At 50.7% G+C, this 23,406-nt stretch overlaps 11 protein-coding genes across 11 annotated transcripts; 5 read left to right on the top strand and 6 right to left on the bottom strand.

The window, feature by feature from the left end:
- Nucleotides 1-505: 505 nt before the first annotated feature.
- Nucleotides 506-1,141, bottom strand: N7473_012417 (YbhB/YbcL family Raf kinase inhibitor-like protein; the record flags this gene model as incomplete). The annotated part of the gene is made up of 1 exon (XM_057158356.1): nucleotides 506-1,141. The coding sequence occupies one exon, from the start codon at nucleotides 1,139-1,141 to the stop codon at nucleotides 506-508; it is 636 nt and encodes a 211-aa protein (XP_057002310.1).
- Nucleotides 1,142-1,935: 794 nt separating this feature from the next.
- On the top strand, nucleotides 1,936-4,212 carry N7473_012416 (uncharacterized protein; the record flags this gene model as incomplete). Its single annotated transcript, XM_057158355.1, has 4 exons — nucleotides 1,936-1,982; nucleotides 2,025-2,419; nucleotides 2,481-2,714; nucleotides 2,801-4,212. The coding sequence occupies 4 exons, from the start codon at nucleotides 1,936-1,938 to the stop codon at nucleotides 4,210-4,212; spliced, it is 2,088 nt and encodes a 695-aa protein (XP_057002309.1).
- A 1,095-nt stretch (nucleotides 4,213-5,307) lies between these two features.
- On the top strand, nucleotides 5,308-6,047 carry N7473_012415 (uncharacterized protein; the record flags this gene model as incomplete). Its single annotated transcript, XM_057158354.1, has 2 exons — nucleotides 5,308-5,565; nucleotides 5,655-6,047. The coding sequence occupies 2 exons, from the start codon at nucleotides 5,308-5,310 to the stop codon at nucleotides 6,045-6,047; spliced, it is 651 nt and encodes a 216-aa protein (XP_057002308.1).
- A 464-nt stretch (nucleotides 6,048-6,511) lies between these two features.
- N7473_012414 (uncharacterized protein) lies at nucleotides 6,512-6,844 on the top strand (the record flags this gene model as incomplete). The annotated part of the gene is made up of 1 exon (XM_057158353.1): nucleotides 6,512-6,844. The coding sequence occupies one exon, from the start codon at nucleotides 6,512-6,514 to the stop codon at nucleotides 6,842-6,844; it is 333 nt and encodes a 110-aa protein (XP_057002307.1).
- A 1,356-nt stretch (nucleotides 6,845-8,200) lies between these two features.
- On the top strand, nucleotides 8,201-9,927 carry N7473_012413 (uncharacterized protein; the record flags this gene model as incomplete). Its single annotated transcript, XM_057158352.1, has 2 exons — nucleotides 8,201-8,555; nucleotides 8,630-9,927. The coding sequence occupies 2 exons, from the start codon at nucleotides 8,201-8,203 to the stop codon at nucleotides 9,925-9,927; spliced, it is 1,653 nt and encodes a 550-aa protein (XP_057002306.1).
- A 1,210-nt stretch (nucleotides 9,928-11,137) lies between these two features.
- On the bottom strand, nucleotides 11,138-12,661 carry N7473_012412 (putative integral membrane protein; the record flags this gene model as incomplete). The annotated part of the gene is made up of 5 exons (XM_057158351.1): nucleotides 11,138-11,538; nucleotides 11,610-11,674; nucleotides 11,749-12,140; nucleotides 12,249-12,359; nucleotides 12,464-12,661. 5 exons carry the CDS (start codon nucleotides 12,659-12,661, stop codon nucleotides 11,138-11,140), a joined length of 1,167 nt encoding a protein of 388 aa, XP_057002305.1.
- Nucleotides 12,662-13,126: 465 nt separating this feature from the next.
- On the bottom strand, nucleotides 13,127-13,357 carry N7473_012411 (uncharacterized protein; the record flags this gene model as incomplete). Its single annotated transcript, XM_057158350.1, has 1 exon — nucleotides 13,127-13,357. One exon carries the CDS (start codon nucleotides 13,355-13,357, stop codon nucleotides 13,127-13,129), a length of 231 nt encoding a protein of 76 aa, XP_057002304.1.
- Nucleotides 13,358-14,803: 1,446 nt separating this feature from the next.
- On the bottom strand, nucleotides 14,804-16,123 carry N7473_012410 (intradiol ring-cleavage dioxygenase; the record flags this gene model as incomplete). Its single annotated transcript, XM_057158349.1, has 3 exons — nucleotides 14,804-15,404; nucleotides 15,475-15,799; nucleotides 15,868-16,123. The coding sequence occupies 3 exons, from the start codon at nucleotides 16,121-16,123 to the stop codon at nucleotides 14,804-14,806; spliced, it is 1,182 nt and encodes a 393-aa protein (XP_057002303.1).
- Nucleotides 16,124-16,943: 820 nt separating this feature from the next.
- N7473_012409 (uncharacterized protein) lies at nucleotides 16,944-17,460 on the bottom strand (the record flags this gene model as incomplete). Its single annotated transcript, XM_057158348.1, has 3 exons — nucleotides 16,944-17,120; nucleotides 17,252-17,323; nucleotides 17,395-17,460. 3 exons carry the CDS (start codon nucleotides 17,458-17,460, stop codon nucleotides 16,944-16,946), a joined length of 315 nt encoding a protein of 104 aa, XP_057002302.1.
- Nucleotides 17,461-18,318: 858 nt separating this feature from the next.
- Nucleotides 18,319-19,185, bottom strand: N7473_012408 (uncharacterized protein; the record flags this gene model as incomplete). The annotated part of the gene is made up of 1 exon (XM_057158347.1): nucleotides 18,319-19,185. One exon carries the CDS (start codon nucleotides 19,183-19,185, stop codon nucleotides 18,319-18,321), a length of 867 nt encoding a protein of 288 aa, XP_057002301.1.
- A 1,115-nt stretch (nucleotides 19,186-20,300) lies between these two features.
- Nucleotides 20,301-23,359, top strand: gua1 (GMP synthase (glutamine-hydrolyzing); the record flags this gene model as incomplete). Its single annotated transcript, XM_057158346.1, has 22 exons — nucleotides 20,301-20,345; nucleotides 20,509-20,532; nucleotides 20,654-20,777; nucleotides 20,830-20,862; nucleotides 20,913-20,952; nucleotides 21,014-21,022; nucleotides 21,076-21,140; nucleotides 21,194-21,318; nucleotides 21,369-21,441; nucleotides 21,506-21,534; nucleotides 21,604-21,991; nucleotides 22,049-22,080; nucleotides 22,132-22,208; nucleotides 22,258-22,301; nucleotides 22,355-22,383; nucleotides 22,438-22,452; nucleotides 22,517-22,528; nucleotides 22,589-22,630; nucleotides 22,687-22,860; nucleotides 22,915-23,067; nucleotides 23,205-23,263; nucleotides 23,323-23,359. The coding sequence occupies 22 exons, from the start codon at nucleotides 20,301-20,303 to the stop codon at nucleotides 23,357-23,359; spliced, it is 1,629 nt and encodes a 542-aa protein (XP_057002300.1).
- Between the last annotated feature and the right edge of the window lie 47 nt (nucleotides 23,360-23,406).

Here is a 23,406-nt window from a genome sequence, read left to right as displayed (position 1 = left end):
GGCGAGACTGAGCTTGACGAGAGCGAATCCCGATTACTGGTTCGCACGGTTTTGGGACAAAGTTTGGTGAGGCTTGTGCAGCTGATGGAAGGTTTAAAAGGAATATTGCTGGTGATGTCGAAGAGCTCCCACACATCTCACAACAGTCCCTCCACTTTGCGCGCGTGCGAGTTGTCCGTGGACACTACTATCAGCCGATTGGCCGTATTGATGCAAATAATCGAAGGCGATAGTGATAATGTGCCGCTATTGAATTGATTATGCTTGGTGGCAGTGGAGAAGGCTGTCGGCGACACAAATGTTCTGTAACTAAACATGACCGGTTGCGAAAAGCTAAATATGGAGGTGATAATGGATGCATGAAGCAAGACGACAAAATAGAACTTCCCTCAGGAGATGCACCCCATCCTAGTATCCATATCCTGTCTCTTTAGCGTTCGATGAAGTCGAAGCACTACTCTGAAGCCTCAACGCGCTTCAGAAAAGTAGGACACTGCCGTAGCATTCAGGACCAGGTGCGTTCAAAAGTACCGACCCACTGGCCCCAGCCAATGACTTTGCCGACCATGGCGTGCTTGATGTCGTTTTTGGTGACCTTCTCAGGGTGTTGAAATTCAAGATGGGCATTCAACGCGATGATTGTATAGACATAACGGTGGCTACCATGGCCATATGGGGCCCCGGCACCGCCATATGCCGTACCCAATGGGTTTGGAATGAACCGCCAGCCAGCAGCGGTCTGTCGTGACTTTGCAACTCCATCCTTCTCCTTGACATCGGCTGGGGTTGCAGTGTTGGCTGAAGGGGGAATGGCCCAAAAGAGCCCATGGTGGATGACGAGACATGGGATTGGGATATCAATGTCTTCACAGATCAAGAGGTACTCCTTGACATGCTCATTGCATTCCGGGGGCGTCCAGCGCAGATCGGGCAAGCAACCGATGCGGTCTTCCGCTAGACAAGTGTGGTGCTTAAGGAGCTTTGACCCAGAGGGACCACACTCTGTGGCCTCAAGGGATATATTCGGCTTGAGAATGTTCTTGAATGCCGGGTCATGAATGATTTGGCGCGAGTCGTGGCCTCGAATCGGATATAGGAGCCGGCCCAGGGCGAACTGAAGGCAATCGAGAATGACCGGCATATTGAAGTCAGGAACAGAGCAAGTTCATCAAAAGATACTTGAACAGCTTCAACTCAAGGCCACGGTATTTGTGAAAAGAAAGAAGATAATGTTAGCGACGCTTGATTTCGAGGAAAACCCGCTGGTCCTGCTTGAAATGGCTGCAAAGCCTGCAACGGGCCGGGACCGGCAGGCGCGAGTCGCACAGACTGGGCAGCCAAGCCGGGCATTTTTTTTTTCGAGATAATCCATGTTATGCGAGGCATTATTCACTTGTGAAGTCCCCAATCTCTTCAGTTGATACTGAATGGCAGCAGGAGTGCTGGCAGTGGTGATGGACCGCGGTGGTGGTTGTTCAAAGTGTGATGATTTGGAGTATATTCAATTTGGTTGCCATGGTAAAAACGCAATAACCAGGGATGGTCGCAAGGAAACCTCTATTCTCTTTCTCTTTCTCTTTCTCTTTCTCTTTCTCTTTCTCTTTCTCTAAACTGGACCCTGCATGGGTTCAATGTAATAAGATGATATCGGAAGAGGGAAAACTAGGGGAGAGGAGGACAAGAAAAGGGTCAAGTCAGAGATTAATATGCAGGGATTCACATAAGCCAAATTAACATTTAAGCTATTTGATTGGTTCATAATCTTCACTAAAGCGCTCTCCTAAGCATCCACAAAGGCCTTAGTAGCGTTCGAGTTAACTAGCTAGGGACCCTTGCGGGATGGCTTATCTAGACCGTAGGCGAGGACACAACGGAGTAGTAAGGCACGTCAGGATCGCCAATTGAATAATTTGTTTTGATTTGTGAATCGTGATAATGGGCAGCTCAGGTAAGGCCTCAAGTATCTCAACCTCACTCTCATCGTAATATTTAGTGAAATATTTCAACTAATCTGAATGCCATAGATATGTAAATCGAGAAGCTCCAGCGGGTTCCTGTCGGATCTCCACTGATGACCGCATTGTCCCCGCCCCGACCGCCAGTCAGCATTTCTCAGCCCTGCAAGACCCTCTGCAAGAGACTGCAACTTGGTTTCCGCCCGCATCCGGTCGCCCTGGTGGTGTGGGCACCTCTGGTAAATATCATGGCTGGGGAGCTGGGCTCTTCAACTCTTCACCTTCTTCCTCCTTCATGCTTGCGTCGATTCTGGCCGCCTTCACACCTCCTGCGTCCGACGAGGGCGTTGAGCAGCGGCCCCCACGGTATGCGGGCGAAGACACCACCCCGACCAGCCACCGCGAGGTCCTCGGCTGGTATTCATATGGCATTGCAGCGGAGGTATTCGCGGTGTGTGGTGTTGGTAAGTTGACCTCTGGACTGTCCATATTTGCTACGAACGGTATACTAATAGCTCTATCTAGGGTCCTTCCTGCCTTTGACCCTCGAACAGCTTGCTCGCGAGAATGGTACCCTACAAACCAGTCATTTGCCCTGCTGGGGACCCCAGGCACCTGAAAGCAAGGGAGATGAGCAATGTATGGTTGGAGTCTTTGGACTTCACATTACCACAGCCAGCTTCGCGATGTATACCTTTTCGTTGGCGGTGCTGATCCAGGCTCTGACGTTGATTTCGTTCAGCGCCCTGGCTGATTATGGTACGGTCACATAGCTCACGGACCTTAACATTGCACTTTGCGGGGAAAGGTCATGGTCAGCTAATCTCACGGGTCCATCTTCACAGAACGAAACCGCAAAACGTTACTCCTAACCTTCGGCTTCATTGGCTCGGCGACCAGCATGCTGTTTGTCTTCATCGCACCCTCCATCTTCATACTCGGCTCGGTCCTCGTAGTAATCGGAGTCACCTGCCTCGGGTCCTCGTTCGTCGTGCTCAATTCTTTCCTACCAGTACTTGTCGCCAATGATCCGTCCATCCTAGGTTCCCGCCAAGACCGCGGCGAAGAACTGTCGAATCTGGACCGGGACGATGAAACGAACGAGTGGAACTCATGGGATGAAAACGATAGTCTGGATGGCATACATGCTAACAGTCACCCCGCGGACTCTCCGGAAGATGGATTGAAGTCGAAGAGCTCACAGTCTTCCTCGCCGGAGCTGCAATTGTCCACTAAGATCTCGTCCAAGGGAGTGGGCCTGGGATACTTTGCCGCAGTCTTTGTGCAAATTTTGAGTATTATCATGCTCATCACCCTCAGCAAGACCTCTCTCGCCAAGGCATCGGGAACTTGGCCTTTGCGGTTTGTGCTGCTGTTGGTAGGAATCTGGTGGTGTGTATTCACACTCGTCACCCGTCGCTGGCTTCGTGATCGTCCTGGACCTCCGTTGGATTCTTCGTCCACCCCCAGAGCTGCGCGCTGGCGCGTATGGCTACGGTTGGTGGGTTTCGCCTGGAAGTCACTCTGGCAGACGGTCAAGATCGCGGTGCGGCTGCGAGAAGTGATCATCTTCCTCGTTGCTTGGTTCCTCCTCTCTGATGGCATGGCCACCGTCTCGGGTACAGCTATTCTGTTTGCACGCACGGAGCTCAAGATGAGCACAACCGCCATTGCCTGTTTGTCCATCACCGTTACTCTTTCGGGTATGGCGGGCGCATTCCTCTGGCCGCATGTTTCTCGACGACTCGGGTTGCAGTCGAATCACACCATTATCCTATGCATTGCCTTATTCGAGATCATCCCCCTTTATGGTATGCTGGCCTATATCCCCTTTGTGAAGAAATGGGGGGTCATCGGCCTGCAACAGCCATGGGAGATCTTCCCACTTGGAATTATCCACGGGATCGTCTCTGGTGGCTTGGCATCATACTGCCGGTCCTTCTTTGGACTTTTGATTCCTCCTGGCAGTGAGGCGGCTTTCTATGCCCTCTATGCAGCCACTGACAAGGGAAGCTCATTTATCGGGCCCGCCGTGGTCGGCGTCCTCATTGATGCGACTGGCCAGGTGCGGACGGGGTTCTTCTTTATTGCCGTGCTGATCGTGTTGCCTATTCCGTTAGTCTGGATGGTGAGTGCCGAGAAGGGTCGTCGCGATGCTCTGGCCATGGCGGATTCTCTTAAAGATGGGCATAAATCGCACGGAGGAGCTACCGATGATGCTCGAGAGGCTGAGGGTTTGCTGGCCCGCGAGTCGTAGAAACGGGCATTTCCCGATATCGATTTGGAAAGTGGAATCCCGGACGGGTAACGTTATGTCCATGATGATGAACACTATAGAGATCATAGATTGGTTATACAGGAGCGGCAATTGGACATGCAGTCCAATATGCTATCTCACGAATGAATGAATGTATTTACTCCTTTCCCCTGGGTATCTTCCATTTCCCGTTGAACTCTTTTTGTATGCTCATGATTTCCAGAAGGCTGGAATAGTACCTATCCTCTTGTGGTTCGGCACGCGTATTAGTGCCAGCCCTCGGCGCCTCCCGAGGTCGGGTGGAAATATATATCCGCCCCGGGGCCTGGGTCGGATATTCAGGTTCCAATTCCCCCATGCCCTTCCAGATGTTCACTTTTGTGTGGACGCCGAAGCTGCAATGCCAATTCTTTGAGTGTCCGTAAAGAGTTGTTGGTCACATACATTTCATTCCTGAAATAGCACGAGCCTCATCGGGCCAAATGTTGCGTGGGGGCCAGCTCCATGATCTACAACAGAACGATCTATGTAGCGGTGATAAACGAGCGTCTTTCCATCTCCATACTGTGAGCAGAGAGCCCGAGTCCCGGGGAAAAACTACATCTAACCTGAACTGAAGAGTCCACAGTGATCGCGATCAACTTTACCTTCCCATGTTCTCGCATCTCATGCATGGCCTTCGGTCCATTTGTGTTGGAAGTAGACTCCGCCTCAAAGTGGATTCAACCAAGACATTAGCCCCCTAGATGATCGACAAACACGATGCAGCTGTACAACTTCCCAGCCCGGTAAGCTGTTGAAACAGCCCCCAGAATGCTGACAATAATCTTCGTTTACAGACAAACTATCCAGTGTTAATCCTGCCCCGAAAGGAATAAATAGAAACGAGGCGCATGGCAGATACTGTGGAGGATGTGGAGAGAAAAGCGACGCGTTAGGTGGATCCTTGTTCACTCGACACACGAGGCCACCCACCTTGCACGTTAGGCAGCCTGATTGCTGATTGATGACGATTCTTGAAGCTTGCTATTTTTGTTTCTTTCTTCGAACAAAATTTCCAAACTCTTTGTCTTTGCGCTTGTGATTCCCGATACTATGATACTATCCTCGGTGTTTTTGACTGCATTGTTAGTCGCAATCGGAGTGCAGGCACAACCGCGCAGTATCACGAATATCCCAATTGACGGCTGCTCAGCACTCCCAAGGTGGAATAATGAAACGAATATTGCTGGACCGTGGACGTTCCAGCTTGCAGGTTGCAGGTATGGGACGGCCTCTTGCAGTATCGAGGGCTATACGGCAAGCTGCGAGGTGAAACGGTCGGCAGAAGAGAAAGGGATTAATCGAGGAACTGTATGCCCTTTAGCCCCTTGGACTATTCATTTGTCCAAATTACTGGTGCTCGCGCGGGGTAGCCTGAGACTAATCAATTGTTCATGTAGATCATCATCGGCGACAGCCTATACACTGCGAAGACCATGTTCCGCTGCAACGGCGCCCTGCGCACCTTGGAAGCCTACGTCCCCTCCGGTGCTGGAGCATTAGATTGGCACGCGATCGGTATTCGCCGAGATCCCAGGACGGGTGAGATGGAATGGGGACTGGGTTCTAAGGAAGCCGAGCGGGTCGAGGTATACCAACGATATGAGCGAGGTGAACCGGGTGAGGGTTTCTTGCTGGGATCTCAGGGCCGAACTAATTGGATCGTTCGCCATTCTGGCTCGAGCTTGAACAGCTTGGACCATCAGCCCTTCTGGTCCCTGCGTCTTATGGGATCAGATACGAAGCGACGAGCTGGCGAGTATGAAACTCGGATTCGAATCAACAGCGATTAAGAAGAAAATGTCGAAGATAGTTGATGGACCGGTATGCATCATGATATCACAGAGGTGCATGTGCTGGAGGTAGTTGCATTGTGATTTTGGGCTGGAGCTTCTGGAGTTATTATACCCCCTCGATAATATATCGAAATAGTCGCACTTTTGTGAACAACCGTCTAGACCCTGTAGGTGGTACACGATTTCCTTGTTAATATTGCTTGGAGTATTATGGAGGACCAAGGAGCGCTACCTTGCATGATCGTCGTGCAGCGCGATCTGTCTCTCATGGCCAATCATGGCTACACCACACCAATCTTGAGGATTGTAACGAGCGCAAGGTAGGCCGACCTATAGACAACCCTTGCCTGACAGGGTCCGACAATGTAAGATGTCCGAGGCAGCGGCTAAAAGGAAGAAAATATTGAAGCCGAGGGAATGACCGAATTCCCCCAACCCATCAACTGCTCCAACTCAAAACGATGGATCCCAGATTGACTCATGTGTTCACCCTGCGAGCCCATGTTGCTCAGGACAGCGTCCAGCTAGGATCAAATCCCACTGGCTCTCAAAAGAACATTACCGCTTTAGAGGGTGGGATCTTTCATGGCGTTCCCAACACACGAGGCGAAGGCGTGGACGCCACTCTCGTCCCTGGTGGAAGTGACTGGGTGCTATTTGACCCGGCCACAAACGTGGTGCAGATCGATGTTCGCACTCAGGGCAAGCTTTCGGATGGATCGGGATTGTCATTACAGTACACGGGGTATATGATGGTAGACGAGCAAGCGAAACGGTTCATGGGTCGCTTCTGATGCCCAATCCACGGAGTTTAGTGATCATCATTGGTGGACGCGACCAGTGATAGAGACCAGCGGTAGGTAGAATGCCCCTTTCTGTTTTGCTTTCTAGACAGTTGCTTGACTGACATTGTCTGTAGCTCCTCAATTCAAGTGGACAGAATCGACGGTTTTTGTGGGCCGTGGACGATGTTGCTTTGAGGATGGTCAACAGATGGTCGAGTATTAGATCTTTGAGGTTGGCGTGTGAGCAGACAAGGAAGAAGATAGTTTAACGAATGAATGATTGGAATAAATAATCGATGGCCAAGATCGCTTCCCACTGAATTGCCCCCTTCTCTTGGGTTGTCTTCGTAGTTCGTATTTCCGATATCATCTCCACGGACCACTCGGAAAGTTAAAAGCTTTAACAATATAGTGACTGGGGAAAGGCTTAATTATGTCGGTCGGCGGCTAATAAGAAAAGCGAAGAAAAGGACCGATGGAAGCGATTTCTGGCGCCTTTAAAGAATCTCAACTCAATCGGACGTCAGGTCGCCCGTCCGAAGTATTGCTCTCGATAATAAGACAATCTCATGATAATTCGGACTGCATAGGAGAATTGAATTTCCCGTTGCAGTCTCAACTTATTCCTCTAGGATCTTTCAACTGTCTGTCTTTTTTTACCCGATCGCTGGTGCCATTCGGAAGATTCACGCAATGGCCGGGTTATCCCCCGTCTCGGATGAGGAATAGCGGGGAGGTAGCGAGGAAGAAAAAGTCGGGGAGGCGTCAAGCCCCGTCCACTCTTGATCCAATCATTACCTCAACGCTCTCCATCGTCCGGCTTCTCTAGACCCTCCCAGACTCCAACTTCCCCAGAAACAACCCAGTTAGCTGATCTTAATCATCTTATCATTCCCGCATTCTCAGGTGATTTACTCCCGCATCTCCCCATTTAACCTAGCGTCATCCCTTCCATTCCCATGATAGGTGCGAAAATGCAGCTGCTTCGCAGCTTTGACATTCCCTGGCTGGGATGAGACAATAACCTCAACGTCTTATGACTGGTTAACAGTAGACGCTCATCCTGGTCCTTGTTGTTCGCATTAGCCTGAATACAACCGAAGCTGTCTCGCGGTTGGTTCCCAGCTCTCTCCACAATTCCCCGGATCCTCCAATGCGGCACGTGCAGACAGTGGGATGAGATGATGCCCGCGGAGGGACCATGTATATAAGACCGCGAGGGGGTCCCTGCCGATCGGGTTCACTGCGAGGGGATATAACTACACCACACGATATACCGACTTTACGAGACTACGGGTATACGGGATTGTGTTGGTGTTGGTGCTACGAAGTTCATCATCATCGACCAGGTCATTAGCTCTCGACATGGCGACAAACGCGACTCAGACCGAGATCGCTCTGGAGAAGACGGCCGCCCATCATGTGGAGGATACACTAGGCATCGGTGCGGTCATTGAGGCCAAGCAGGCCACTGATGAAGAACATGCCCAAACCCTCTTCCAAGCACTGCGGGAAAATCGCAAGGCCGTAGCATGGTCCGTCTTGATTTCCGCGTCGATTATCATGGAGGGATACGACACCATCCTGATGGGTAACTTCTTCGGCTATCCCCGGTTCCGGGAGAAGTTTGGCCAGTACTATGGCGGCGATACCGGGTGGCAGGTGTCAGCACCCTGGCAAACTGGGTTGAGCATGGGCAGCACAGTCGGTTGTATCTTTGGTGAGTAACTGGCTGCACCTTAAGGCTAAGGCGCTGTACTCGGTCTGTTGCAAATCTCTAACATTCCTCATTAGGTGGTCTCCTCAATGGCTACCTTGCCAGCAAGTACGGTTACCGCATGGTCATGATCATCGCCTTGGGATTCTTGACTGCATTCATCTTTGTCGTCTTCTTCGCCAACTCCGTCGCTGTCTTGCTCGTCGGTCAGATTCTTTGTGGTCTGTCCTGGGGTGTGTTCGCGACGATTGGTCCAGCTTATGCCTCGGAGGTCTGCCCGACTAACCTGCGAGGCTACCTCACTACCTATGTCAACATGTGCTGGGCCACCGGTCAGCTGATCGCATCCGGCGTGTTGTACGGACTGGTAGATCGCCCAGATCAATGGTCGTACCGCATCCCCTTCGCTCTGCAGTGGATCTGGCCCGTCCCTTTGATGGTCGTCTGCTGGCTGGCTCCGGAGAGTCCCTGGTTCCTGGTGCGTAATGATCGTCTAGAGGATGCCAAGCACAGTATCCGCCGCCTGGGAGGCAACAAGACGGAGGAGCAAATCAACGGTCAATTAGCTATGATGGTCCACACAACCAAGATCGAGTCTGAGATCGAGGCTGGCACCTCGTACTGGGAGTGCTTTAAGGGAGTTGACTTGCGCCGCACAGAAATTTGCTGTGTGGCCTTCTTCGGTCAGATTCTGTCTGGTAGCACCTTCGCCTACTCCCCCACGTATTTCTTCGAGCAGGCCGGCATGGATCCCAGCCGCGCATTCCAGCTGGGTGTTGGATGTACCGGAGTGGCCTTTGTCGGCACTGCTCTGTCCTGGTGGCTGATCACTTACCTTGGCCGACGAACTCTGTATGTCTGGGGACAGGGTATCCTCTGTACTCTGTTGTTCCTCATTGCCATCGTCAACTCGGCCTCACATACCGACGGAGCCATGTGGGCGCAAGCCTCATTCTGCTTCATGTGGCTGTTCGTCTACTCCCTCACTGTCGGCCCCATCGCGTATGCCATCGTGTCGGAGACTTCCTCGGTGCGGCTGCGCCCCTTGACCGTCTGTCTCGCGCGCACGGCGTACCAAGTGGTCAACGTCGTTTCGCAGGTCCTAGAGCCTTACTTTATGAACCCGACGGCCTGGAACGCGTCTGGTAAGACGGGATTCTTCTGGGGTGGCACTGCCCTGATCGCCTTCACCTGGGCTTTCTTCCGTCTGCCTGAGCCCAAGGGTCGTACTTATGCCGAGCTGGACATTCTCTTCGCGACTAAAGTTCCTGCGCGTAAGTTCGCTTCTACCCGTGTGGACGCGTATGCCGTTGGTGTATCTCCCTCCCAGGAGGGTCTTGTGCGAAATGAGACGACCCAAGAGGTGAAGGGGTGAAATGGTGGCGGCAATACTATATCAGTCTTTGAATGATATTGTCTTCGCTGATACTCCTTTTCTTGTGAAACGTGTTTTATACCTAATGTGAGAGACGAGCCAATGGACTTGTTTTGTTTGGTAAACCCTTGCTAGTGGCGGCGTAGTTTTACTTCTCGTAATGAGATCCATGTCGAAGGATAGCTGTGGTCCTTGTATGTGTAGAGCCTTTGTTTCTTCGGCAGTAGCCTTGTTGCTGCTCCGGATCTTCAAATCGGCGATTTGATCGGTTGGGAATTCTTCTCCACAGCGGAGAACGACAAGACTCTGGAGACTGGTAGAGATCTAAACTTGGCAATAGATGGCCAGCCTGTCGAGGCCTTGTAGAAAATACATAGCCAGACTAACAATAGTCAATACATAGGCATCCATCAAAAGTCCAAGCGGAGCTCCATCAGCGACCCAAAAAGGGACTATTACCCAGAGCACTAAGTACTGTGCATTAGGTTGCCAAAACCAATGCACGTTGTGTCGGACTGCCCTCTTGGGAACCCTCCGATGCCCAGAGCTCCCTCACCTGCAGATAAATCAATGGCTCCGTTCAATCGCAATGTCAGCATCAGATTCAAGGTAAACCTCGGGATAGCCGAGTGCCGTCTTACATACATTGCTGTAGGGATTCTAGAGTTTCAGCCTCCTGGTCATGGCGTTCGTCATGGCCGTTTTAACCTCGGGATCGAAAGTGTGGGAGAGGAATCTAACAAACAGGACAATAGAATTGGATGCATTGATAGGTCCGTTGTTATTACAGGGGGTGTAGAATATGAAACGGCGCGTCATTCGACTGGATGGCCCGGCTCCTTTGAGGTGAAAGGAGGATCATCTCGCTTACGGACTGTGACCCACCCGCGCCACGTTGATCGTGTCCATGGTGGTTACCCCTGCAGCCAATCGTGACGACTGGGCGTTTCAGTTGTGGATATAATGGGGTTTGTTGGGAAGTAAATGTCCGATTGGTTGCGAAACAATGGAAGACAAAAATGTGAAGAGGCATAAAGTGCGAAGAACAGAGGTTGTGTTCTTTGCAGTTCGTCATGAGTGGTATCTCTAATTATACATGCAAAAAGTTGACACTTATTACGGTAGTAAACGTGTACTCCGTAGGCACTCCGTCGTATCGTAGACGCAGCACCGTTGACCAGATTAATTAATTCCTCCGACTCCATCGATCTCATGAATCGCGCACGGACACCCGAACGGACCGTTCGACTTTCCATCCTGCCGGTTGATGCTGGTTCATCGGGTTGAGATCCTCCTCACTGCTACTGGTCGGATTCGGCCGTTGGCTACCCATAATCGTCGTCGTCACGCCGTGATATTCGTCATTTTCGCTGCCCGTCCAGAGGTGATGCGAGTCGTCGCGGTCATGCTTGGAGCGGGACGATCGGTATCCTCCCTGTGCCGGATTACTGGACAAGGGGAAAGATCCAGGGGTGCGATTGTTGCGGCTGCGTGAGGCGGAGGAGCCATCGCGGAGGAATCGGATGAGTGGTCGGAGAGTCGTTAGGCAGCCGGCGGTGATGCCCAGGCCGGCTTCGACATTGGACCAGATGGAGATTTGGTATGTGTTGTCTGTAGACGGGGGTTAGCTAGATGGTACGCTCGAGCTGGTGGCTAGGCCTGACGGAAGAGTGAATCCATACATAAGAATTCCTCGTCCTTGTAGTTGTGAACGAAGGGAATGCGAACAATAACGGCAGCACTCGCACTGTTCAAAGAAGAATAGTTAGTGCCAGTGGCCAAAGGCGTCGTCATGAGGCAAAATGCAAAGGAGAGACTCACATGCAACCGAGACCCAAAATTCCAATGATGGCAATCTTCGTCCTTTGATTCATGCGCAAGTTCCAAATCAACGCCACTGGAAGGAGACCAATGGTAAGATCAGTGACCGCTGCACCGACACTGTAGAGATATGCGATCGCAATGAGAGTGTCTTTATTAACACAGGTTCCGTGGCTCGTGGATAGCCCTTGGTGCCAGAAATATGTGACTGGACTGCATTGGAAGATGGTGAAGAGCAAGAAGACCACACCGACCGCGGTGGCCAGTGAAATGGCGGCGTAGAGAATCCAGGCATGGACGCGATCAACGGTAATGCGCAGCAAGGTGATGATAATCGAGATTTTGGCGAGGACACAAGTAATCACGTAGAAGATTTGGCCGAGCCACCAACACTGCAGGAGTGGTTGGAATTAGTTTTGGTTCCCAATACAATTGCGCGCGCAATTACTCTCGAATCTTCAAAGCTTGCATCAAAAGACCAAGTGATATCATGCACATACCAAGAGCGCGCGTTCTAGATTGTCCGGGTACTCCACAAAATAGAGCAATTTCCGACCCATGCCATACTTGGCACCCATAATTCCACAAATTGCAAAGGCCAGATTCAATGTCTAGATCGGAGAATGCCATTAGATAACCTCGATTATAAATCACACCGCATAGTATGCAGTGCATTGCGCACTGCGATATGCGCATCGGTTCAGACTCGACTTACCATGGCTAATAGCATGATGATATCATCCCATCCAAAGGCGCGGACAACGCGGGTTCGGACGAAACAGCGAAGAATGACACTGCCGAGGGAAATTCCGAGAAAGACCGCGGTGACGATGAGAATGGCATTGCTGCGGCTATCGTCCTGGACGGCATCCAGGACCGCGGCCTTATAGGCGCTTTCTTGAGCGGCGTCCATGGCGAAATGAAGGTATCACAATCTCGCCGTCGAGTCCCATCCGCATCAACGATGCGGTAGGCAGGGAAGGAAGTCGACCAGGGCGAGGTTGAGGCCGAAAGCAACCAAAAGAGGGGGGAGGGAGAAAGGGAGGCGACTCAAAGATGAGGCCGGGTCCCTCGTGGTTTTATTCCCTGAAGATCTCCACGCTATTGCCCGGCTATTATGTCCTATGGAAAGCTTCACGAGTTTCTAGACCTCCACTCTTGCGCCTGAGTTTGGTGCCGAGACTACGGCCAATATCCACTGAAAATGGAAAGGTCTTTGCCCCCAACCTGCTTTTTGCCTTCCTTCCCCTCTTCCCCCTCTCTCCCCCCCTGCATGGCTTGCATAGTGGGCGTAACACCATCGTTCGGTACAAGTGGGGTGAATTGACTCTTAGGGCCGAGTCTATTTTGTGTCGATCGGCACGCGAGTTGACCAGGATCAACTGCATCGGATAGGCGCGGTGAATGGCAGGGGAAGTAATCCGATGTTACTTTGCGGGATGAAGCAGAGTTTAATGATGTGGTTTATCCTTGGGTCGTTCTGAAGTCCGGACGGGATTTGTGATCCACGGTTATCTTGACCCTCGTGGTATGGAAGCGCATTGGCATTGCATTTGCAATTGGGTGTACCAGCACCCCGACCCTTGGCTTCATGCTGTGTCTGGTCCATTCTTGACGACCAAAGGCGCTCGGGCAGTCACTCTGGTTGATTTCTCCCCTCGTCGAAACATCAACGTGGCCAAGGAGCCCAGGCCTCGTGGACTGTTTTTGGGCCTTGCGGCAATGAGTTTCGAAAAACCCGGACTGGGAGCCGCATCGGTCCTCCGCATCCACGCATGTTACGTGATGATTGGATGGTAGCGCTGCCGGCGGGCCAGCCATACCGACTGTTCTCCATTCCAGGTAGTTCGCCCGTCTGCGTGGAGTCAAGTTTCCCGGGACCCCGGCGGTATGGGGCCAGGGATGTGAATCACTGGCGATGGCTGGAATAATGTGGGAAACGGAGACGAGGGGCGTCAGAGATGTACTTCATCTTGAATTCTCTCCATGAAGCAGACTCTTGACATTTCCTGTGGAATTTCTGCGCTTTGCTGAGAGCTTCAAAATCATCATTTGTTCATGTTCGCACATGCCATCCCACTCGGTGAATTGCCCCAAGCCGGTATTATCAACTCCGAATTGAGCCTCGGCCTGTGGGCTGGACGGAATGCTTACCTCAGCACCGGATCGCCGGCAGCCCTAGCCCTAACTTCCCAAAAAGGTAACCACGATGCAGACCTTCCCTATCAGGACTAGTGTCTGAACCTCAAATCCACCGGATCTGCAAAATTAATTGGCTAAATTGACTAAATTGTCCATCGCCGATTCAACATGCCGAATATTGTAATAATTGTGCCCACATCACCAGCCCACACTTCTAGTCTGAGCGGCATGAATACGAAGTGCAGTGCCGATTGCCAATATTATTTGCCATACAAAAGTCTACGTATCCCGTGCCGTCCGTGCGCGTCTATTCCGGCACTATCCCCGACATGGCGCCGCCACACCCCAGAATAGGCAGTGATGAACCGATCATAGAGTTAAGGTTAGGTTTCATCCCCTCACTTACACGCGCGGATGAGATGGTGCTCGGATCTCCGAATGGGAATCACATGGACCCTGCTTTTGATCGATGCTTTGGTTCGTGGACGATTTATCAGGGGGATCATCGTCATACATACTGATGATACTTTATACCACATGGATACTTACCGTATGGAGTAATGGGGTACAATAACGTGTGTATGATTCTATGGGACGGAATACGGGGTACTGCTAAGTCCGTCTGTCATGGATTTCTTAAGCAATACACGAAGCAAGGGGAGAAAAGAACAACTCTATATCTCTATTCGGTTTCTTTCCATCTGCAGTAAACGCATGGCTTCACCGTCTCGTCTATCGTTCCCAGGCAATGAAGCCGTATTCTAGAAATTTCTCGATGGTGGGAAAGTTTCTCCCCTTGCTTGCCAGAAACAAGCCATGATGCATCATGGAAGAATGGTCTGTAGATCGTCCCTCGGCCGAACATAGTTCCATGGATCGACCATTTCACGCTGCATCAACAACACCCACCCCTTCATGCGGAGGCACTGGGGCTGGCCATCCCAGAGGGCATGGTGCTGTTCGTTCCGCTAGGAGCACCACCACCACTGCCTCCACCTACAACACTGTCGCTGTTCTGGTGACCTCCATCAGTCTCGAGGTAGGCGGCAATGCTGTAGTACGAATTGTCCGTATAGTCTACGGTGGCATTCACGCCAATCTGGATCCAGGCAAAGAGACCGTCATCAAGGTCGTCACCCAGATAGATATACTCGGGGAAAGGGTCATAGGCACTGTCGGCTTGCAACACGCTCCACATGTCGTCCGCATTCGTGGTGATGGCCTGGGTGTTGGTGTTGTAAGGGTAGGTATCTTCGACTGCACTACGCAGCACTTCGTTCCAGAAGAGCTGGCCAATGTGAGCCACGCTGCCGGTGCCCGCCTCCAGAGTCTTGTTGGGAAGCAGAGTAGCGTTCAAATGGGTCAGCAAATGAGTGTGAGTCGCACGTCCGTCGTAGTGACCGGGGAAGATGGTCTCGAATTCGACAACACCGTCACGGTCGGTTTCCTGGATACCACGCAGGTAAGTCGAGTCCCATCCGTCGGCAGCGTAGTTGCCCGACGTCGAAATTCCACTACTCTCGGGTCAGATTCGCACGTTTAACAAGGCGATTTGGGTTTGCTGGGTTCAAAAAGAGAACTAACCTGTACACGCCGGTGGCATTGGCTTGCCAGATATCAACCAGAGCTCCCGGGACCGGGCGACAGGTGTTGATGTCAATGTATTGCACTTCGAGGAAAACATCCACTCCATCCGAGTACTTCTCCTCCTTGACATTCTGGCGCATCACTTCACCCCAGACGTAGTAGGGGCCATCCGTGATAGTGGGAGTCAGGATACAGCTGGTGTTGGCTGAGAAGATGATCGATTCCGGGGTAGCCGGGCTGTAGTTGAGGATGTTGGTCTTGTTGTGGTCAATTACCTCCCACTTCTCGAGCTGGGCTAGGTTCCGGCGCCATTTCTGCGGGTCTGCTCAAGAATATGTGAGTCTCCAGCATCAATCAAAGCAGTTTTCTAGGAGGATTTGATAAACTCACTAGTATTGATACCACGCTTCTTGCGAAGCTGATTGACAGTGCGAGCACGACGAGCGACACTGCGCTTGTTCAACTCTCTCGCGTGAAGGGAGCTCTCACAGCCAAAAAGCGAGCGCTTGGCCGCCGCAGCCATGGCATCACGAGCGTGGACCTCCCGCTTGATGACATGCGGGTTGTGCTTCTCGCCGGGGTGAGCAACAGCAGGGGCAACCAGGCAAGCCGCGGCAACGGCCAGGATCTTTGACAACTGGACCATGGTGAAAAAGGGAGGTTCTCGATGGTTATGATATTCAACAGTAAAGAAACTCCAGATGCACTGGGCCCAGCTGCCGGTTTATACTTTTTTAATTGCTCCTAGCCATCTCGACGTTCTAAACGGACGCGTCATTCTGGAGACGGGCGGGATCTCAGGGGACGAGGTTATTGTGTGAAGGAACCCTTCCACGACCCTTTCACGGATCCCTCATTGTCTGGTTCTCGCGATTCTCAACATCTTGATTCAGCGCGGAATCTCTATGGATGCTTGGCGCCGCGTGTCGATGGCTTTTCTTGACACGGCGAAGCGTGGGGCTACGACAAAACAGGCCCCATGAGCTTACTCGAGACGGGGAGGGATCGTCGCAGGGCTGACGAATGAATGATAACACATTGCAAAGAAGCTAGCTTCCCGCGTACGAATTGAATAATTTTGAAATGTCAACGGCGCGATAATCAAGGGCATGGGGGTTCTCTCGGGGGGTTTGTGCTCCGAGAGACCGCGTCAGTCACCCCCAATGACTTCCAGTCTTGGCATCCGCTAAGAATGTATCAGCACGCCTCATGATAACCATATACAAGTTGCTGTGCTATTCTTGTACTTGATCGATCGACAAAAGCTTCCGTTGTTAAAGAAAGACTGGCCGCCCGCAATGACGTTGAGGCGATATCCTGCAGATGGCACTGTGAAATGCTGCTTTTGATTGTGTAATCTACGGCAATTGCATCCTCTGAAGCTTAAATGATCATACAGAATTGATTTTGCATTTACAGTTTCGAGCCTTTGTGACCCGAGCTGTACTACTTGGAGAATGGTTACATCAGTACAGTGCTGCGTAGGCCTGCAATATACCGGCCGTGGCTGTGAGGAACCCGCTAGCTTTGATCGCTCTTCGAAGATACCAAGCAGAGCTAGACCAAGCAGAGCTAGACCAAGCAATGCTGACGATTAGAGCAGCCATGGCACGGCTCATAGGTTCCCTTAATAATTCGGGATGCTGTGCCCAGTGTACGGAGGTAAATTAAGCAAGCCTAGAAAATGGATATGTCAATTAAAGAACGGCTATTCCACGGATAGAAGCATGTTACCTGTCAAAATCGCATAGGCACTTCCTTGGTGCCATCCGACTGTGCTGCATGTGTTCGCAAGATTTGGAAGGTCTTGGAACTGAGGAAGACGATGGAATTGTTTCCCAGTAAGCTAAAAAGAGGAATCGGGATACACCGCGCTCATGGTCTCGTTTTGTAATAGACATTTCTGTCGATACTGACAGCATGCTTGATGGCAACCAGAAAAGAACCGTATCCGGCAGCTTTGAGGAGAGTAGTTTCAGGCATTTTTAGCTTGTAAGTGAGGTCTTTTGCCTTGAATTATGCGATTTAACCTTGGTGTTTTTACATAGTGAAGAGTTGGGGTGAACCGAGGATCCACCCGGATCGATTTCCGAATGCCGTGGGTTCATTCAAGCCCCGGCTTACACTGTGGATCAAACATGAAAATCGGCCCCATCTGCCCGATCCCAGGTCACAACAACCGATTCTGAATTATAATTAGGCTGGGAAAGCGGGCAAAAGATTGGTCCGACTCACCTTTACCTTTCATTTTCACTACCACTGCCATAGCTGCCTAGGTCAGTATGTGAAACTCTGCGGTTGGATGTAACGAGAAAAGAGTCATCTAGCTCTAAGACTTCTTAGGAGTCGACACTTAAGGTAAGTTAGTTTTTGATACCAAATTACACTTGTAAGCCGGTAGTAGAGCCGTAGATTAATGAAATTGAAATACTGTTATGTGATAAAATGCAAGCTAAAATACCATTGACGGACAGTGAAGTCACTACCAGTGGCACCTGATCTACCGAGTGATACGAAAGATAGGCTCGGGAAAGAAGTGAAGATTTCCAACAAAAACCAAGAAAGCATGACGAGATTAAGTCTTAAAAGACGCTGAAACAGCCGACATTGAGGCGGGATAGCGCGACACAGATAGATCGATTCTCAATATAGGAGGTGTTTTTCAATCATTGTTGAAAGACCTAGTGAGGCTACCCCGATAGGCTTTGGGCGCTTTTCCAGGACTGATAGTGGTCTGTCAATGTTTCCTCCAGAGGCCGATATATGATATTTAGCTCATCTATGCTTGAGCGATTATTGATGTCGAATGGGATTCCCAAGTTCTGCTTCAGCCATTTTTGACTAAAGCCAAGGAATGGCCCGGACATGCGTATCAAAGCACTCGGAAGCTTGTTTTTCGGGATTCGAGAAGATTGGGTAATCGATCTGAGGATGCGAGCTAGCTCCACAAAGCCGTGTGTTTTGCTGTCGGCCAGGATATAGCGACCGTGAGAATTCGGAAATTCCGAACCACAGATCTGGCACTTCCAAAAATGGCTGACCGCTCAGGAGCTGATCAAGTAGGGATAGACTGCCAGATTCCGATGTTCGAGATAATGATGGCCCCAAAACAAGTCCAAGGTTGATGGTGACCAGCTTCCAGCGAGGGGGATTTAGCTGTTCTTCATATAGCTTCCAGGCTGCTTTCTCGGCCACTACCTTGGAGTAGGGATATGAGTTGTGGGTCACCGAGCTGGTTGTGTTGAAATAATCGGCGGAGAATGTTTTGTTCTTCATTTCAAGAACGTCAGCGTTGTCACCGAAGACAGCTGCCACGGAGGATGTCAAGATGACAAGCTTGGCGGTCTCGCATTTTTGGACTGCGTCGAGCACATATTGTGTCCCCTTAAGAGCGGGCTCAACGACCTCTTTTTGACCATCCCTGATTTTGTTCTCGATGAAAAATGGCGAAGCGATATGATATATCACTGAGCAGTCTTGCATTGGAGCTTCAAACGAGCCCGCCACAAGCAAGTCTGCTTCGTATAAATTCAAATTGCCGGGCCATCGATCTTGCATGTCAAGAAGGTGTTGGATTTTCTTCTTGTTTTTTGTACTGCGAACGGTGGCGTGGACCCGTTCGCCCTTTTCGAGTAGCTGTTGAACAACATGGCTAGCGATAAATCCGCTCGCACCTGTCACTAGTGATGTCTTCTCTGTCACGGTCATGGTTGAATATGACTCGAAGTAAGTCACGAGGAGAGGAATAGAGGAGTGTAAGAGTTAGAGGCTCTACAATCAATGCACTTCCATCCATTTTTAGTTCTCTCACGATTGCCTAGGGTGGGTCTTTAGAGCTCATGACACAAGAAATATCGGTCTAAATTTGGCAGCTTCCCTTCGCACCATGGGAAAGAATCAGCTAGAACTCCGGTCATTCCCTCCAATGATCCCTAGGTTTTAGCCAAACGGGTTAGTTACATGACACAAAATATTTACCTTCCCTAGCGATATAAACTTAATCACATGTATAGTTGTCGTTGGTGAATATGCAAAGTTAGGTGTATGACGGTGTATGAATAATCCCTCCGCGGGAGGTGAGAGTAGAGTGGCGGAGATCGATCCGATCTAGAGTCGGGTCGTTAGTTCTCCCGATTTCCAGGGGCCGGCCTTCCTGTGCTCCGTGCATTAACGTTAAATGAGAAGCCCAATAATAAAAGTACATTCCGTATCAATGTCCCTTTGGCCCTACGGCCTAGAAAACCGAGACATACCCCCCCTCAGATGGTGAATATAAGGTCACGTGCTCTGTTTATCATGTGATCTTTTCAGGTCATGTGATGTGGTGGGTCTCCTTCCGCTGTAGCGGGGGAATTTTCTGCCGGTTTTATCTGCCCCGCACTACTCACAGGATGTGACTCACGTATTTTTGAGGGGTCCTAGTGACGCAGTCGGCTTGGCTAGCGCGGTCTGTACTTGAGAATACACAGGCGGTGAAAGCTTTATTAACAACGAGAATCTTGATATACCGCCTCAGGAAAGATACCGTAAATCCTCACAAACAACCTTTGAATATCCAGTTGACTAGCAAAATGATTGCCATGAAAATGAACAGAGGAATCTAGCGAACTTTATTTTGGATCATAATCTTGGGAAACAAGAGGTGTTGTTCTCTGCTTGCAAGTCACGAGTCGGGCATTTAAAGGCGGTGTCCTATAGACAAGGCGGCCGCAAAGGCGGTACCACCGTACCAAACATTTTTTTTTCACTCCAATACCTTCAAGTTTCTCTGATTTTGCGATCACCGCCAATCCGCTCAATCCACTGCCGAAACTACAAACACAATGGCGACCAACATCGTGTCCGAGTCGCCTCACAACAACTTCGACGTACGTACCTCGAATACCCTATGGAAGGCTGGCAATGGGGAGCCTGGAAACTCACTTGTCCCCGCTCTCCGCGATCGATCACCCCTACAGAGAGCGTGCAGACGCAATCAATCCAAGATAACAAATGAACTGCATTGGCTGACACTCAAATCTCTATCTCTAGACCATCCTGGTGCTCGACTTTGGCGTATGTAAATTTCCGGAGTCGCCCTTCCCTTCTTTTGGCCTGTTTCAGACATGGTGCTTCATAACTGCTGCTTGGCTCATGGAATTTCTTTCAATGACAAACTCTGACCCTGTTCTTCAAGTCTCAAACCAGTCATCTTATTTTGCGTCGGCTTCGGTCTCTCGGCGTCTTCGCTGAGCTGCTTCCCTGCACCACAAAGATCGCTGATTTGACATGGAAACCCAAGGGAATTGTGTTCTCTGGAGGTATGGACTGCATCGATGCATTTGTTGTGCCGATCTCTGACTGAGATACTAGGCCCTTCCTCTGTCTACGATGAGGGCTCGCCCCGTAAGGTTTCCGTCTCCCGAACGTCGTGTTGCATGTACTCATCTGTGTAGATGTTGACCCCGCTGTTTTCGACCTGAATGTGCCTATCTTGTGAGTTTGTTCTCTTTCCATCTCTCAAGTTTCCTAAACTTGACTAACATGGGACATATAGGGGTATTTGGTATGATTTAATTCAACATCGAAATCGGTATGAGACTAATACCATCCGTCCAGCTACGGTTGTCAGGAGATCGCATGGAGACTCGACTCCAAGAATGTTGCCCGCGGAGCGGCACGAGGTTTGCAACCTTTGGAACAACATCTGGAATTATTTCTGATCATTTTATCATAGAGTATGGCCATGCCGACGTCAAGATCACCAAGGTCAACAGCCATGTCGACCGCCTTTTCGCTGGCATGGGAGATGAAATCCCCGTCTTCATGTCCCACTACGACAAGCTAGTCAGCCTGCCTACTGTGAGTAAAATGATGGCCTACTTCTGGAGCACTGTTATTGACTCTGATAGGGCTTTGTGGTCATTGCCTCCACCAAGAACTCCGAGTTCGCCGGTATCGCCCATGAGGAGAAGCCCGTCTTCGGTTCGTTTCCCCCCAAGCTTCCTTTGTGACCCAGTAACGACGGATACTAACGCATGATGAATAGGTGTCCAATTCCACCCCGAGCTTGAACACGTTCGTACCTCCCTGCCCACTCCTCTCCAATGGCAATATACTAGAACTCAGTCTCACAATCGGATTTAGACTCCCCGCGGAACCGAGATCCTCCGCAACTTCAGTGTTGATATCTGCGGAGCTCAAGCGAACTGGAAGATGGGCGACTTCGTTCAGCTCGAGATTGCCCGCATCCGTGAACTTGTTGGTGATAAGGCTCTCGTTCTTGGCGCTGTTAGCGGCGGTGTGGACAGCACTGTTGGAGCCGCCCTTATGCGTGAGGCCATTGGAGACCGCTTCAAGGCCATTCTCATTGATAATGGATGCATGCGTCTCAACGAGTGTGAGCAGGTCAAGGAGACTCTCGGACATCACCTCGGCATTGATCTCACCGTTGTCGATGCTGCCGACCTTTTCCTGGGTCGTCTTGCGGGTGTTTCTGATCCCGAGAAGAAGCGCAAGATCATTGGATCTACTTGTGAGTACTTTAAGCTCTCTGGGATGGGTTAGTGACAGGGTACTAACGGTGTTGAAGTCATCGATTTGTTCGAGCAAGAGGCTATCAGGGTAAGCTCGACATTCCCCGGCAATCCATATGGCTGGCTAACGTGACTCCAGATCGAGAAGGAAGCAGAGAATACCCCCAACTCCGGCAAGGTGGAATGGTTCTTGCAGGGAACATTGTACCCTGACGTGTAAGTCATTTCGGAGCTAATTGCCGAATTCAAACTCATAGACTTTCAGCATCGAATCTTTGAGCTTCCGCGGGCCTTCGGCCACTATCAAGAGTAAGGCAGTCATCGAAGTCACCAGAGCGGAAAGCAGCTGACACTAGAGATAGCTCACCACAACGTCGGCGGTCTGCCTGAGGTAAGCAATCCCACCATCCCTAGCACGAAAGAATCTTAACTAATAAGCTTACAGCGTATGATGAACGGCGTAAGTTGCACTAGCGTGGCATCGTTTGATCTACTTACTAACCAACATACTTTGCATCGTTTAGCAAGGCTTGCGTGTAAGTTTACTTTATATCCCTTCATCAAGGCAAGAGGGACTGACCAAACTTCTATTATAGCTTATTGAGCCACTCCGACTCCTGTTCAAGGATGAAGTGAGGGTATGTGTCAAACCTAATTGGATGAGTTCTGTCTTCAACAATACTGACCCTTATAGGCAATTGGTCGCCAGCTCGGCATTCACGAGTCGCTCGTGGGCCGTCACCCCTTCCCCGGTCCTGGCATTGCCATTCGCATCCTCGGCGACGTTACCAAGGAGCGTGTCGAGATCGCCCGCCAGGCCGACAACATCTTCATTAGCATGATTCGGGAGGCCGGTCTCTATGACCAGGTGAGTCGAGTCACACAAGCAGAGATGGTCATAAGCTCATTCTTTCTCTCCTAGATCTCTCAAGCCTTTGCTGGTCTCGATACCAACCGCAGTGTTGGTGTCTTCGGTGATCAGCGTGTTTGGGGTTACATCATCATCCTCCGTGCTGTCCGTACTAAGGACTTTATGAGCGCTGAGGTGTTCAACTTCGACAACGCCTTCCTTGCGGTGAGTCATATCCTATTTCTCTTTCGGACGTTCCCAAAAGTGGATGGATCTTATACCCCGTGTCCAACACGCTCGATCGCTTCCGCCGGAATGCCAAACCCCGTTGTTTCGTTCAGCTTCTAATATGTCTACCACAGAATGTTGCTCGCACCATTTGCAACCAGGTCGAGGGTGTGGCCCGTGTTGTCTATGACCTGTAAGTAGAGATCTTGACCTTGATTGGTCTCGAGACTTGAGCTGACACCATCTTCCCAGGACCTCCAAGCCGCCTGGCACCATTGAGCTGGAGTAGGCGACATGTAGAGGAAAGGCGGATTGAAGATAGATCACTTGCCGGTT

This window comes from Penicillium subrubescens (assembly GCF_028828155.1).
Source record: "Penicillium subrubescens strain IBT 31985 chromosome Unknown utg000011l_segment0_segment0, whole genome shotgun sequence".
NCBI lineage: Eukaryota > Fungi > Ascomycota > Eurotiomycetes > Eurotiales > Aspergillaceae > Penicillium > Penicillium subrubescens.
This window is presented reverse-complemented; position numbering and strand designations above follow the sequence as displayed.